Source organism: Hydra viridissima, unplaced genomic scaffold, assembly GCF_058129835.1.
Source record: "Hydra viridissima isolate aposymbiotic clone 2 unplaced genomic scaffold, HvirCarnegie_v1 scaffold_4, whole genome shotgun sequence".
Lineage (NCBI taxonomy): Eukaryota > Metazoa > Cnidaria > Hydrozoa > Anthoathecata > Hydridae > Hydra > Hydra viridissima.
In genome coordinates this window covers 11429596-11442452 of record NW_028324303.1, presented here as the reverse complement: position 1 = coordinate 11442452, position 12857 = coordinate 11429596, and the positions used below count along the sequence as shown (strand labels likewise).

General features: G+C 31.0%; 1 protein-coding gene and 1 pseudogene across 2 annotated transcripts; both read left to right on the top strand.

Moving 5' to 3' along the window:
• Nucleotides 1-1545: 1545 nt before the first annotated feature.
• On the top strand, nt 1546-4121 carry LOC145192834 (uncharacterized). The gene has a single exon (XM_090086238.1). The coding sequence runs from the start codon at nt 2368-2370 to the stop codon at nt 4042-4044; it is 1677 nt and encodes a 558-aa protein (XP_089942364.1). The 5' UTR covers nt 1546-2367; the 3' UTR covers nt 4045-4121.
• A 3295-nt stretch (nt 4122-7416) lies between these two features.
• Nucleotides 7417-9941, top strand: LOC149889899 (uncharacterized; annotated as a pseudogene). The gene is made up of 3 exons (XR_016451920.1): nt 7417-7894; nt 8003-8231; nt 8308-9941. The product of XR_016451920.1 is annotated as an uncharacterized LOC149889899 (transcript).
• The last annotated feature ends 2916 nt before the right edge of the window (nt 9942-12857 follow it).

Below are 12857 nucleotides of genomic sequence, written 5' to 3'. Positions count from 1 at the left end.
TCTTCCTGTTAAACTGTTCGAAATTTCAACAATGGTTACTCGTATCATTGATCTAAATGGAGATTTGGTTGATTTTCGTGGAGAAGATGTTACAATACGATATCACATTCGAGAAGTGAAATAAATAATTTTTTTTTATCTACTAAAAATGAGCAATTATCAAAACATCAAACTTAACATCTCACAAGGACAGGTTGATAAAATTAAAAAAGCAATGCATGATAAAACTGATGCTAGCATTAAACTCTCTCATCAAGACTTGGACGGTGAACATATTCTCGCTGTCACTAACGCGCAATTGTACAAAATTAAAATAGCATACGACAATGGAAAAGGTGTTACTCTTAAACTCAGCAAAAGACAAATCGCACAAAACTCTAAAGTGGAAGGAGGTTTCATTGGAGCTCTTTTACCTTTATTAGGAATGATTGGAAGCACTCTAGCCACAAAGGTTGTTCCTGCTCTTGCCACTGGTCTGCTTTCAGGTGTTGGAGCTTCTGCCGGATCAGCTATGGTTGATAAAATTGCTGGACGAGGAATTGTTTACTTGAGCAAAAATGGTAATGGAATGAAGATTAAGACTGTAAGTGGAAACAGATTGTTTATAACTCCATGGACTAAAAATACTCATGGTGATGGACTCTTCATTAAAAATGGAAAAGGTTATAAATATGCAGGTTATTGTTTGCTGCTTGGACCTAATTCACTTTTCTCAAGCATTCCCTTCTTAGGCGCTATTCTCTAAACTTCTTTGCTCTCACCTTTTTCAAAAACTTGGATAAACTTTTAAACAAATTTAAAAAATGATCGACTTTCAATGGATTGATGTAGAAGGAATTATTTTACCTAATGAAGCTTTGACCAACTTTCAGTTGATAAAGGCTGCTAAACGGTTAAAATTAAAAAGCTTTCGAGGTGTTTTTATGAGAGACGATCTGCCGAAAAAGTCAAGAAGAAAAGAATGCCGGATTATTAACACAGGAGATTCAAGCACAGGTGGATTTCATTGGGTGTGTTGGTTTAAAAATGGTGATAAGAAATATAGTTTCAATTCTTATGCACAGCCTCCTCTTGTTGAATTGGTTAATTATTTGAAAAGTCCTGCTTATTATAACAGCGAGAGGGTTCAAAAAGGAAACACAGTTTTCTGCGGTCACTTGTGTCTTTACGTCTTGAAAAAATTGAATGAAGATCTTGACTTTCAAAGCATTATTAACACCTTGTGGTAAAATTTTTAAAAACTTTATTTTTTAAAAATAACAAACCAACAAACTAAAAAACCAACAAACTAACAAAATAAACAAAAAGAACTCAATGTCCCAGAATCGGCACTCAGAGCCGAAAAAAAATGGATAAAATGACCGTAGGCAGGTAGGCAGGCAGGCAAATAAAAAAACAAACCTTGTCCTAAGCCTCCTGCTTTAACTTGATGGGTAAACTCTTTGGTCCGGAATAAGACACCATCTTGGAAAATTTTAAAGATTTGAACCTGACAAGAACATTTTATTACTTGATTGCGGATTTTGGCAAGTTAAGTCAAAGGTATCAACCTTAAGTAGGGGAGAGCGGGGTTGGTTGTCACGCGGGGTTGGTTGTCACAAAGTTTATTACAGGAAATGTAGATAAGATTAAGAACTTTAAAATCATTCAATCAAAATATTACTTAAAAAAAAGATTTTCACTGTAATTTTCAGCTTCTTTTAGCGTGTAGAAAACAAGTTATTTGTTTTTATAGGTTTTTGATATGAAAAAGTTAAATTTTGCTCACTTAGAAATATTCTTTTACCAAACGAAAATTACTTTATTGTGCTTTGAATGTACATTTTTAAAGTTTTTTATTCATTTGAGTAACTTAATCCACAAAAAATTCTCATGAAATTCACACGCTTTTAGGTAAATTTACAGGTGTCTTGCAACTAACATAGAAGGGGTTGCTTGTCACAAAATATATGGGGATGGTTGTCACAATTACCTCGACTCCGTGTGCTGCAAACTAAACGCCGCTTTTAGATATTCCTTGTTTATTTGTCCGTATTATTGAGGAATATTTTAATGTTAAAGATATTATTTTAAAATCTTAAATCAATGGGTTATATTTGTTTAACTAAATATCTATAATCTAAATAATTTTTATTTCAATGTGTATAACTTTAAATTGTGATCTAATGTTTAATATAATTATAGAAAAAGGAATACAGAAGTTCAACTGTTTGTTGTTTTGTTTGTACATCTGTTTGTTGTTTTGTTTGTGCAATTGTCTGTTGTTTTGTTTGTGCATTGTTTAGATTTAGTGTGTGTGTGTGTGTGTGTGTGTGTGTGTGTGTGTGTGTGTGTGTGTGTGTGTGTGTGTGTGTATATATATGTATAATGTCTTGTACATACATTATTTGCAAATATTTTTCTTTGCTCAGTAAAAACATGGTACGAAATTTTAAAAGAAAAACTAATAGAGGTTATATTTCTGGAGATATCATTATGTGTGCTATTAAAGATGTAAAGCTAAACAACATTTCTATTAGATCAGCAGCAAAAAACCATGGCATTAATTACAGAACATTAACACGTTATTGTAAAAAAATTATTATTACTAACCCATCACATGGTTCTATAACAGATCTAATTGACAAAAATCAAAACTCCACCTGCATGAACATTATAGGATACAAAAGTCAACAGATATTACCAGACAAAGTAGAAAAAGAACTTGTCACATACCTGTTGCGAGCAGCAGAAATTTATTTTGGTTTAACTCCTACTGAAGTAAAAAAGCTTGCTTTCCAGCTTGCAGTTAAAAATAATATAAAAGTTCCCAATTCTTGGGTTGTAAAAGAACAAGCTGGTAAGGATTGGTTTACAGGATTTATAAAGCGCCACCCAAATATTTCCATTAGGCAACCTGAAGCTACTAGTTTAAGTCGAGCAACAAATTTCAATAAGCAGAATGTTGCATTATTTTTTAGCAATTTGCAGCACTGTATGCAAAACTACTTGTTCTCACCAAATGACATTTGGAACATGGACGAAACTGCTGTAACTACTGTACAAAGACCTAAAAAAGTTGTTGCCAAAAAAGGATTAAAACAAGTAGGAGCCATCACATCAGCTGAAAGAGGAACTCTTGTAGCATTAGCATGCACAATAAATGCTATTGGAAATAGCATTCCACCTTTTTTTATTTTTCCTCGTAAAAACTTTAAAAATCATTTCCTAATAGGAGCACCAACAGGAAGTGCAGGAGGTGCCAATGCAAGTGGTTGGATGAAAGAAGAAAACTTTGTAAAATATCTACAACATTTTGTAGGCAATACAAAATGCACTAAAGAAAAACCTTGTTTATTGTTGCTTGATAATCATGAAACCCATCTTAGTATTGAAGGTTTAGATGTGGCAAAAAGAAATGGAATAGTAATGCTTACCTTTCCACTGCACTGCACGCATAAGTTGCAGCCCTTGGACAGGGCAGTTTATGGTCCTCTCAAAAACTATATAAATACTGCTATGACTTCATGGTTGGTAATGAATCCTGGAAAAACCGTTACAATATATGATATTCCAAAAATAGTAAACATTGCATTTCCAAAGGCTGTATCTCCCCACAATATTTTAAGTGGTTTTGCTGCAACAGGTATTTACCCATTAAATCCTGATATTTTTACTGAAATTGATTATTGTCCTAATTATGTAACTGATCGCCCTGACCCACCTTGTTCACAGCTTGATTTAAATAAAAAAAACTGTAAATCTTATTCAATGCAACCAGAACCAGCAAATAAAAGGTTTAAAGAATCTATTCAGATACCAGATAATCAGGTAGACATAGCAAAAGAAGATCCAATTGTATTAAATAAAACCTCTAATCAAGACCCAATCACTCCATTAGTTTTAAAAAATTCAATCATACTACCTGAGAGTATTAGGCCTCTGCCTAAAGCAGGTCCAAGGTTAGCATCAAAAAAAGGTAGGAAAAAGCGTTCATCTATGATTCTTACTAACTCACCTGTCAAAGAAAGGCTTGCTAATTATAAAAAGAAGAAAACTTGTTAAAAACATATTAATAAGAATTGTAAATCATTTATGAATGGAACTAAAAAAGAATTGATAAAGTCAAATTTTGCCAAAAAAAAAAACTTCTACAGTATTAATTTCATCTAAAAATGAAGACTATCTATGCATCTATTTATAGAGTTGTGTTATATATATATATATATATATATATATATATATATATATATATATATATATATATATATATATATATATATATATATATATATATATATATATATGTTTATAGTTATGTTTAAAAAAAAAAAACATTTTTCGGTTTATAGTATTTTCTTTTTTTCAGTATATAGCCTTTTTTTTCCCAGATTATTCAGATTTATTCTTGGTATTATATAAACAAAAATTATTGGTACCAATTTTAAATATAATGAAAACATACCAAGAAATGTGACAACCAGCCCCATAGTATGTGACAACCAACCCCGTGGGTGGGGTTGGTTGTCACACGGAAGAGGTCTTTGATAAATGATTATACAGCAAAAAATATTTCACTCAATGTCATAAAAATATTCTAATAGTTACTGGAAATAGTTAAACTACTTTTGTGCAAAGTTTGGCATTGATTTGATGAAAAATAAAAGCTGAGCAGTCTAAAATGTAAAAAGTGTGACAACCAACCCCGCTCTCCCCTATAGGAAAAGTATCAATGTCCCAGAATCGGCATTTCCTAGTAGTGTTAGAATATAGAAAACTTAAATTTTATAGTAAGAATTAAAACTACATGACATTTGGTAGAATTTTTATGCCATTACAAGTTCTTTTTTAATATCTTATTACACTGTAAAATAAAAAGATGCATCAAAAAACCAAAATCGGTTTTTCAGACTGAAGTCAGATTGAAACCTATTTCAGTTTTTTGAAAAACCATAATAAATCGGTTTTTCAAAAATCCCAAATATTTTGTTTAGTCGGTATTTCAACAAACTATTGTTTGCTTTTTGATAAACCCAACTACCGGTTACCATTTTCCGGTTACCATTAACATCTACCGGTTACCGGTTATCCCATTTGTAATTATGTTATCATGTATCCCATTTGTACAGAATGTTGAATGTTAAGAAAAATAAAATCTAAATGCTGAAAATATTCTGGAAAAAGATCATTACAATGAAAAGATCATTAAATAAACATAGCATTCTTGGGTAATGCAAAAGATCATGCATCTTTAGAGTCATTTTATTCAATATGAAATAGATAAAGAAAACTCCCAATGAGATATGATAAATATGTAATTTGATCATGTTTAATTATAAAAGAAAACAAGATTTCTGATATTTGACGGAACTATCACCACGGATAGAAAGATAATCAACAATAATTATTGGGAGATTTCTAAAAAGGCACCATTTTCTAAAGCCTTTCCAAAAAGATGACAATTTGTAGAAATCGAATGGCTGAATATTTCACATGGCACATTTCTTGAATCATGAAATCCAAATAGAAATCAATTTTTGGATTGTCAGTTTTAAAAGAATTGGAGCCATTTTTTCCAGAATGTATTGATGTAAATCTGGTGGAAAGAATTTAATAACATTAAAGTAAGGTTGTCTGTCTAAGCTACATGATTTATTTATGCCTTTTTTTGCATAACAGCCTTTAATTGCTTGAAATGTTGTAATTAGCAACAGTTCTTAATAAACAGGAGCCTTATGTATCTTAGAGATATTGTTTTATAATCGAATAAACAAAATGGACAAATTCTATCTAAATTAAAATAGTAACTTAAACCAGCAAGAGAGTGTGCGCCTAAATTATCTGCAGACACTGTAGCAATTCAAACATGAAGATGGTGTTCAGTTTCTCCCTGAATATCAGTAACATAAGAATTCATTAGGGATGTTAGTTCATCAACCAGTGGAATGAATAGATAATGATAAGAAAAAAACTTTAGTATTTTAGTTTTGAGCGATATTGCAAGTTGTATTTGAGATGCTGTTGAGCAATAACGAGGATGTAAATTTCCAATTGTGTAATATACACCACAAAGTTTTTGTTTCCCTTTTTTAGAGCCTTAATGGTTAACGTAGCCTGATGTTTGTGACAGTTCATTAAATATATCTTGTGTAACCAAAACTCTTTCCAGATTATCTCTAATACAAACATAATGGTGATTCCATTTGAACTTATAACAATTTTTTCTTGTGGCTCAACCATTTTTAAATTAGACTTACAAAAATTAATCAATTGATACTCATGAATAAAAGAAGAGAGTGCATCATAGAGATTATTTAATACGTGAGCTAAACTGGTAGCATCATTTTGTTGAATAAATTGCTTTATTAAACTATTTTATGATAAAAAGAATATAGTAAAGACTTATGTCACTTGACCAATCAGCATGAACTTGGCTTGCAACTGCAAGCTTTTCTCTTAATTTTAGAAACATAAGAAGTTAACATAAGGAAACCGAAAACCAGTTACATAGTAATTTACTATAAATATAAATTCAAAAAATTAAGATTGAAATTAACATTTTAAAAAGGAAATGGCAAAATGTTGACGACAAGTCCAGCCATTTTCGTAAAGTTTTTTAAAACTGAAAAACTTTTTAAAGTTTTTCAGTTTTAAAAAACACATTAAAAATTAAGCATAAAACTAATTGGATTTTCAAAAAACCAAAAAACCACTGAAAAACAGGTTCATTTTGCAGTGTACTTTAGTTTATTTGATTGTTTATTACTTTCATAGTGGTCTAACGGACGTCTTAATGACCTTCAAGACGTTCAGAGGTTACTTTAACCAAAGAGGTTACTTTAACACATTTAAGCCATCTTAATCAGGTACTAAAGCTAAGTTTTCATTTTCGGACGAAAACTATTAATATTGACGTTTCATGTTGCCATTACACAGTGTGCCCAGGACATGAAAAAATTCATTTTTCTGACCTTTTATTTTTTCACTTTAAATAGTAAATTTATGTTGTTTAGGACAAATGTAGGTCAATGCAAAAAAAAGTTTATAAATACATCAAACCATTTTGTTTTTATAGTTGTTTGAAGTTGAAGAAAAAGTTGACACAAAATATTTGTTTTAAAATTGTACCAATGCTGTTTTTTATCAATAACTTTGAAACGCTATACATCGACTGCATGAATTTAAAAAGAATTTTCTATACTGGTCTGTAAATAATATTTAATTTGCGAATTACTTCAATAAAAATAAAAATTGAAGTTTTAACATTTGTTTTGTGCAGTTTTGTTTATACCTAAAAAAATTCTAAAATATATAAAAATATATTAATTTTATTAAAAACAAAGTAACAGGAAAAAAAAGGCCGCAGGAGGCCGCAAATAAACTCAAATGTTTCATACAATGTAGACTTTCTATTTTTATGTGTAAAAATTACACAGTCCGGTTATCCCCGGAAATTGAGTAATTTAAATTTGAATTTTATTTGTTCTTACGAGTTTTATATTCGAGGTTGCGTAATACTGAAAATCAACTTTCAGGAATACCTGTTGATTACGTGCGATAAAATGTTATTGATTAAAAAAGGAGAACTAGAAGAAATTTTACTAACCTTGAACATCAAATTAAGTTCATTAGAAAAATCAAAGCTAATTTTAAAAACAATCAAAATGAGACATAATCTAACTTTAGAAGATGAAAAAGATAACATCAAGAAAATTCTAAAGCAATTTGAAAGACATGTAAAAAAATATTCAAAATTGAAACAAAATAAACTTGTGGCCGATTTGGAAATTTGGAGAGACGAAGTTGGGATAATACCTAATAATCTACCTGTTTCAGCGTCGTTATCATCCAGGGGTGATGTAGAAGATGATGGAGCTCCACAAGCTAAAAGAGGACGGAAATCAAAAAGACTAAGGTAAAGGCTTAGCTGTTGACATTTATTTGAATTTCTTAAGCATCGTGCTATTTGGGACACCCAGTAGCTATATTTTTACTTTTCATAAAACATTATCATTTAATTCAGTGATCAACCTGAAAAACGTACCTATAACAAAATTCTGGATGATTTTGTGGATATTGTGGAAAAACATGCGTGTGAACAAGGAGAAGATAAATCAGAATACTTAAAAGAAGTTGTCCAAAAATGTGAAAAAAGATGGGGGAAGGTGGAAGGAGTAAAACTTCCAACAATATCGGTACAGAAAGCAACTGCTTTAATTTACAACTTTGATCTATCTATAAATAAATATCAGGTAAAGTATGCAATCAAATACTGTTGTAGTTAATTGTTTTTATAATTGTACGTTTAAATTTTATATATTTCCCTAGGAACTGAGACTTGAGCTTCTCCCAAAACTAATGTTGCCAACAAAGAATGATGTAGATACCTTTAAACGTACTTTGCTACCAAAAGAATTAAGCAGTGACGACAAGCAGACTTCATCCCCTGAGAACAATGTTATCATAGACACAGTTGAGTCTCTACTAGATATATCCGAGTTTTGTGCTGAAAATCATTCTATACATGTAGAGGGTAAATTTGGACTTGATGGATCTGGAAACCACAGCTATCGTCATCAGTTTTCCAATCCTCAAGATGCAGACTTAAAGGGAGCAAATTATATTTGTTCATTTTGGTGTCCTCTTAAAATTAAAGATTCAAAAAACCAAGTAATCTGGACTAATTCAACCCCTAACTCTATTATTTTTGCCAGGCCTGTTATTCTAGTGAAAGCAAAAGAAACTAGGGAGAGTGTAAAGGAGTATTTTAAACCAACTCTGAGTCAACTGGCTAAAAATGAAACTCAGCCTATTCTTTCAAAAAATGGTTTACAAATATTTGTAAAAACAGAGGTTAGTATGGTTGATGGCAAAATGGTAGGTTTATTGGTGGGTGATTCTGGAGCTATTTGTCACTACTGCAAATGTTCCAGAAGTAATGCCAATGATCTGGTATGTATACTACATGGGTTCACCATAGATAAAAACTACAATGATGTGCTTAGTACTTGGAGAAGACTAGAAAGTGGCGAAATCTAGTACAAAGGTACTGAAAGACATGGACAACCCCATGAACCTATAGTTGAATCAGATGCAAAATTTTTTGCCATTCTACATCAAAAGCTACGTGCACTTGACCACTGTCTGAAAATCTTATATCACATTGTGGGCGAAAAAACCCATACAAGGTCTGAGCAGGACATAATGTTTAAAACTGCTCTAAAAACAGCAAAAAAAAAGTTATTCAAAACGTACGTGAAAAAACAGGAATGCTTCTTGATTCTTCTACTTCTAGTGGTAGTAACACTAACAATGAACCAATAGCAGATCGTTTTTTTAGTCCAAAAGAAAGAAAGTCAATCTGTTCCATAATTCTTAAAACAGAAGACCAAGATAGCTTCTCGACTTTGTTATCTAAGTTCAATATACTCCTTAGCATTAATCAGCATGTTGATGTTAGCAAAAAAGTTGATCTTGATAGAGTTAAAGAAGTTGGTTATGGATTGATGATATTCCATAAACAGACATTTCCATGGGCTATGCGTAGCCCCAGCGTGCATCAAATGTGTGCACATGCCTGGGAACTGTTTATGATTACAGGTGGATTACCCATTGCCAAGTACTCCGAGCAGTCAAGCGAAAGTTGGAATAAATACATTAAGGCTTATAAATCAGGAAAAGGTTGTAAAGCCAGACAGATGTCTTTGCAAATTAATACACATGGCATTTACTGCAGACTGATGATGACGACACATCCAATTATTGCCAGTAAAAAAAGACTTTTGCAATGTGGAACATGTGGAAAATATGGACATACCACAAGAGGGTGTAAAGTAGACGTGAACAACATATTTACTGAAGAAAAAATGATAATTCAAGAATGTTTTCTGTGACCATATAAAATCAATAAGACTAATATCTGTGTATATTTGTGTTTGATATTAAATTATTATGAACTCAAATACATTTTATTATGAATTTCTTGAAATTAATAATAGTCAAACATATCTCATTATGAATTGGATATGATATCCTTTTCTAAGCAACCTAGCCAGCTATTAGCTTGCTGGTCACGGGGATCGAGGGGCTATCTGTTTTATGGGGCGGGGGGCGGTGGAAGACAAATTTTTTTAAAAAGGTTTTATTTTTTAATTTATATTTTACAGTTTATTTGAAAATTTTAAAAAAAGTAAAAGCATGACTATCGGCGCCCCTCCCCCTCCCCCACCGTTGCCCCATTCTCTGGGTCAGACTGCACACACGAAACATTTAACCTCAGAATCAGATTCTTCAGCCCAAAAAAGTAGTATGCTAAAGTTTTCACAAGATTTCGTTAACAAATAACGGATTTATGAATTTTTTCGAAAAAACCACATTCTGGGCACACTGTGCATTAATTATGGTAATAAACATGGGCCAATGATACCAAACTATTTGTAAATATTGAAGTTTAAAGTTCACGTGGTACTAAAATGCTGAGAAAAAAATCTTGGATACTTTTATAATAAGCTTTTAAAAATATATTTATGAAATTTTAAATAACGGAATATTTTGTCGTCTTTGAGGAGCCAGATTAAGGCTTTTAGAGGGTTGGGGCTATTTTAAAGCAAGAGAATGGTGCTTGAGGCGAGTGGTCTCAAAAACTTCTATTTTTTAGAATCTAAGCTTTGTTCTATTTTTGTAAATAAATAAATAAATTGGTGTTTGTTAATTAGTATCTGTCAAGTCTACCACTTTGTTTTACTGACATTTTAACAAAACTTATACCATAAATAAATATCATAAATAAAAAATTATTTTATATTTACAATACTTAAATTATTTTATTGAAGCAATTTTAAAATTGATTAAAGAATAATTACTTAGTCTCGCAGTTTTGTTATGGGAATAGTAAGAAACAAAATTAGTTGAGCCAGTTCATTTTTACGCATAGTAGATTTGTTACACTTTCAACTTCACGAAATCCACTTGAAGGATTGATGCTATCTACCTCCCCTGCTGCCTCATTTTCAGTGCTTTTGCTTTCCTTTTGCCTTTCATCGTTTTTATCTGTTTCTACATGAAAATCTTAAACTAAAAAAAAAAGAAGTCATTTTCCACCCCAGACCTACCCTTGCAATATGCCAAACAGACACACTGAAAAGTTTTTAAAGATTTACGATATCGAATGGAGTCTCAGACTTTTTAAAAAAATTTCTTTAATCTAATATTAAGTCCTACCATTTTATAAACTTCATTGGATCAGTCTTTTAAAAACTCAACTTTCCAACATCCAACACAAAGAAAGTTTTTAAATTAATCAATATAGCTCGTAATTTTTTTCTTTTTGTTTGTACCTATTTAAGTCACTTATTTTCTAAAAATATTGGACAAATTTGATAAAGTTTTATGGTGAAGTTTATCAAATATTAAATTTGAACTTGAACAGTTCTAAAACTGTGTTTGTATTTTTTGTCAATAGTTTCTCAATTTAAAGCCTTCATCACACAAGCAAATTCTAGCAGCTAATTGTTTAGAAAAAAAATTAAAGCTATGAATGTAATTTTTCTTGTGAGAACAATTAAGAATTAAAACAGGAAAACTAATTTTTTTAACAAGAGAACATAAAATTTATAAAATTCAAAAACTCAAAAAACTCGATAAACTTGATTAAAGCAATTATCAAAAATGTCATAAACTTGAGAGTCAAATTAATCGAGTTTTTAGAAACCAATTAATTTTTTTTTTCAAGTTTTGCAAGTTCAAATATTTGATAGTCAAATAGTTCAAGTTTACTCCAGTTTTTCAAATTTATCAAGTTTCAAACTCAAATTCACATCTCCTCTAAAATAAACTCTGTGTATCTGGTACCAAAAACTAACAGACAGGCACTTGAACCCACTGCTAGTATAAAGACGTGAATGCGATGTAAAAAACGATTTCTACAAGGCTAACATAACTAACAGTATTTACAATAAATACTAAGGATATTATTATTATATTATTTATATATAAAGTTTTTTAAGAACCCCTCCTAATTAAAGTAAAAGGATTCTTATGCAACAATTTGAAGAACTCATATCAATTTTAAACTGTTGCATATGGAACCCTATAGCATTGTTTGTTTATAGTTCAAATCAAATCCCTTTATAAAGACTTTTGGGATCACGACCGAAAGGAAAAAATATGCTTGCAATTGTTGATGGACTATTGCGCTACTGTAATGATATTTATGACCTTTTCAAAAATCTATCATAAGTGCATTCATCCTGTGATTGACATCTATTTATTGATTCATCTAAGAGAAGCTTTAAGGCCGTAATGATATGTTATGGCAACCAGAAGCCAATAAAGCAAAACTCTACATAACTTATTTAATTCTGATTCTCTTTTCTCGCAAAAAGAACATAACAAAGTAGCTTAATATTGAAATAATAAGGCTTAGATTTACGTCCTAGGTAAGATTTCGCGGGCAACCAAACCCTTGCTAAAGGTTTTTATAAGAAAACATTTTTTAAACACCAAAAGGTTTTCTGGTGATAAAAAACCTTTCCCTATTGTCAACAACCCCTGAGGGATTCTGTAACAAGAGTTCTATAAACAACCCCAAAAGGTTTTATATGGAACCCTATTGAAAAGTTCATTTATCAATGCCAAGAATCCTGAGGGGAATCCTATTTGCTAAGAGTGTAAGTTTGGACTGGAGGTTTCCATGTTATCGTCCCCTTGATAAATTTTCCTGTTAATAATTGTTTTCTGTTAATACAGTTAGCTTTTGTTAATTTATCTCAATCCTTTATGTTGTATTTTATCTCAATATTCTAAGTTAGATAAAATTATTCATACCTATATGCGCGCAGACGCCAGCACGCACTTATATCAGTCAGTAATGAGAGAAT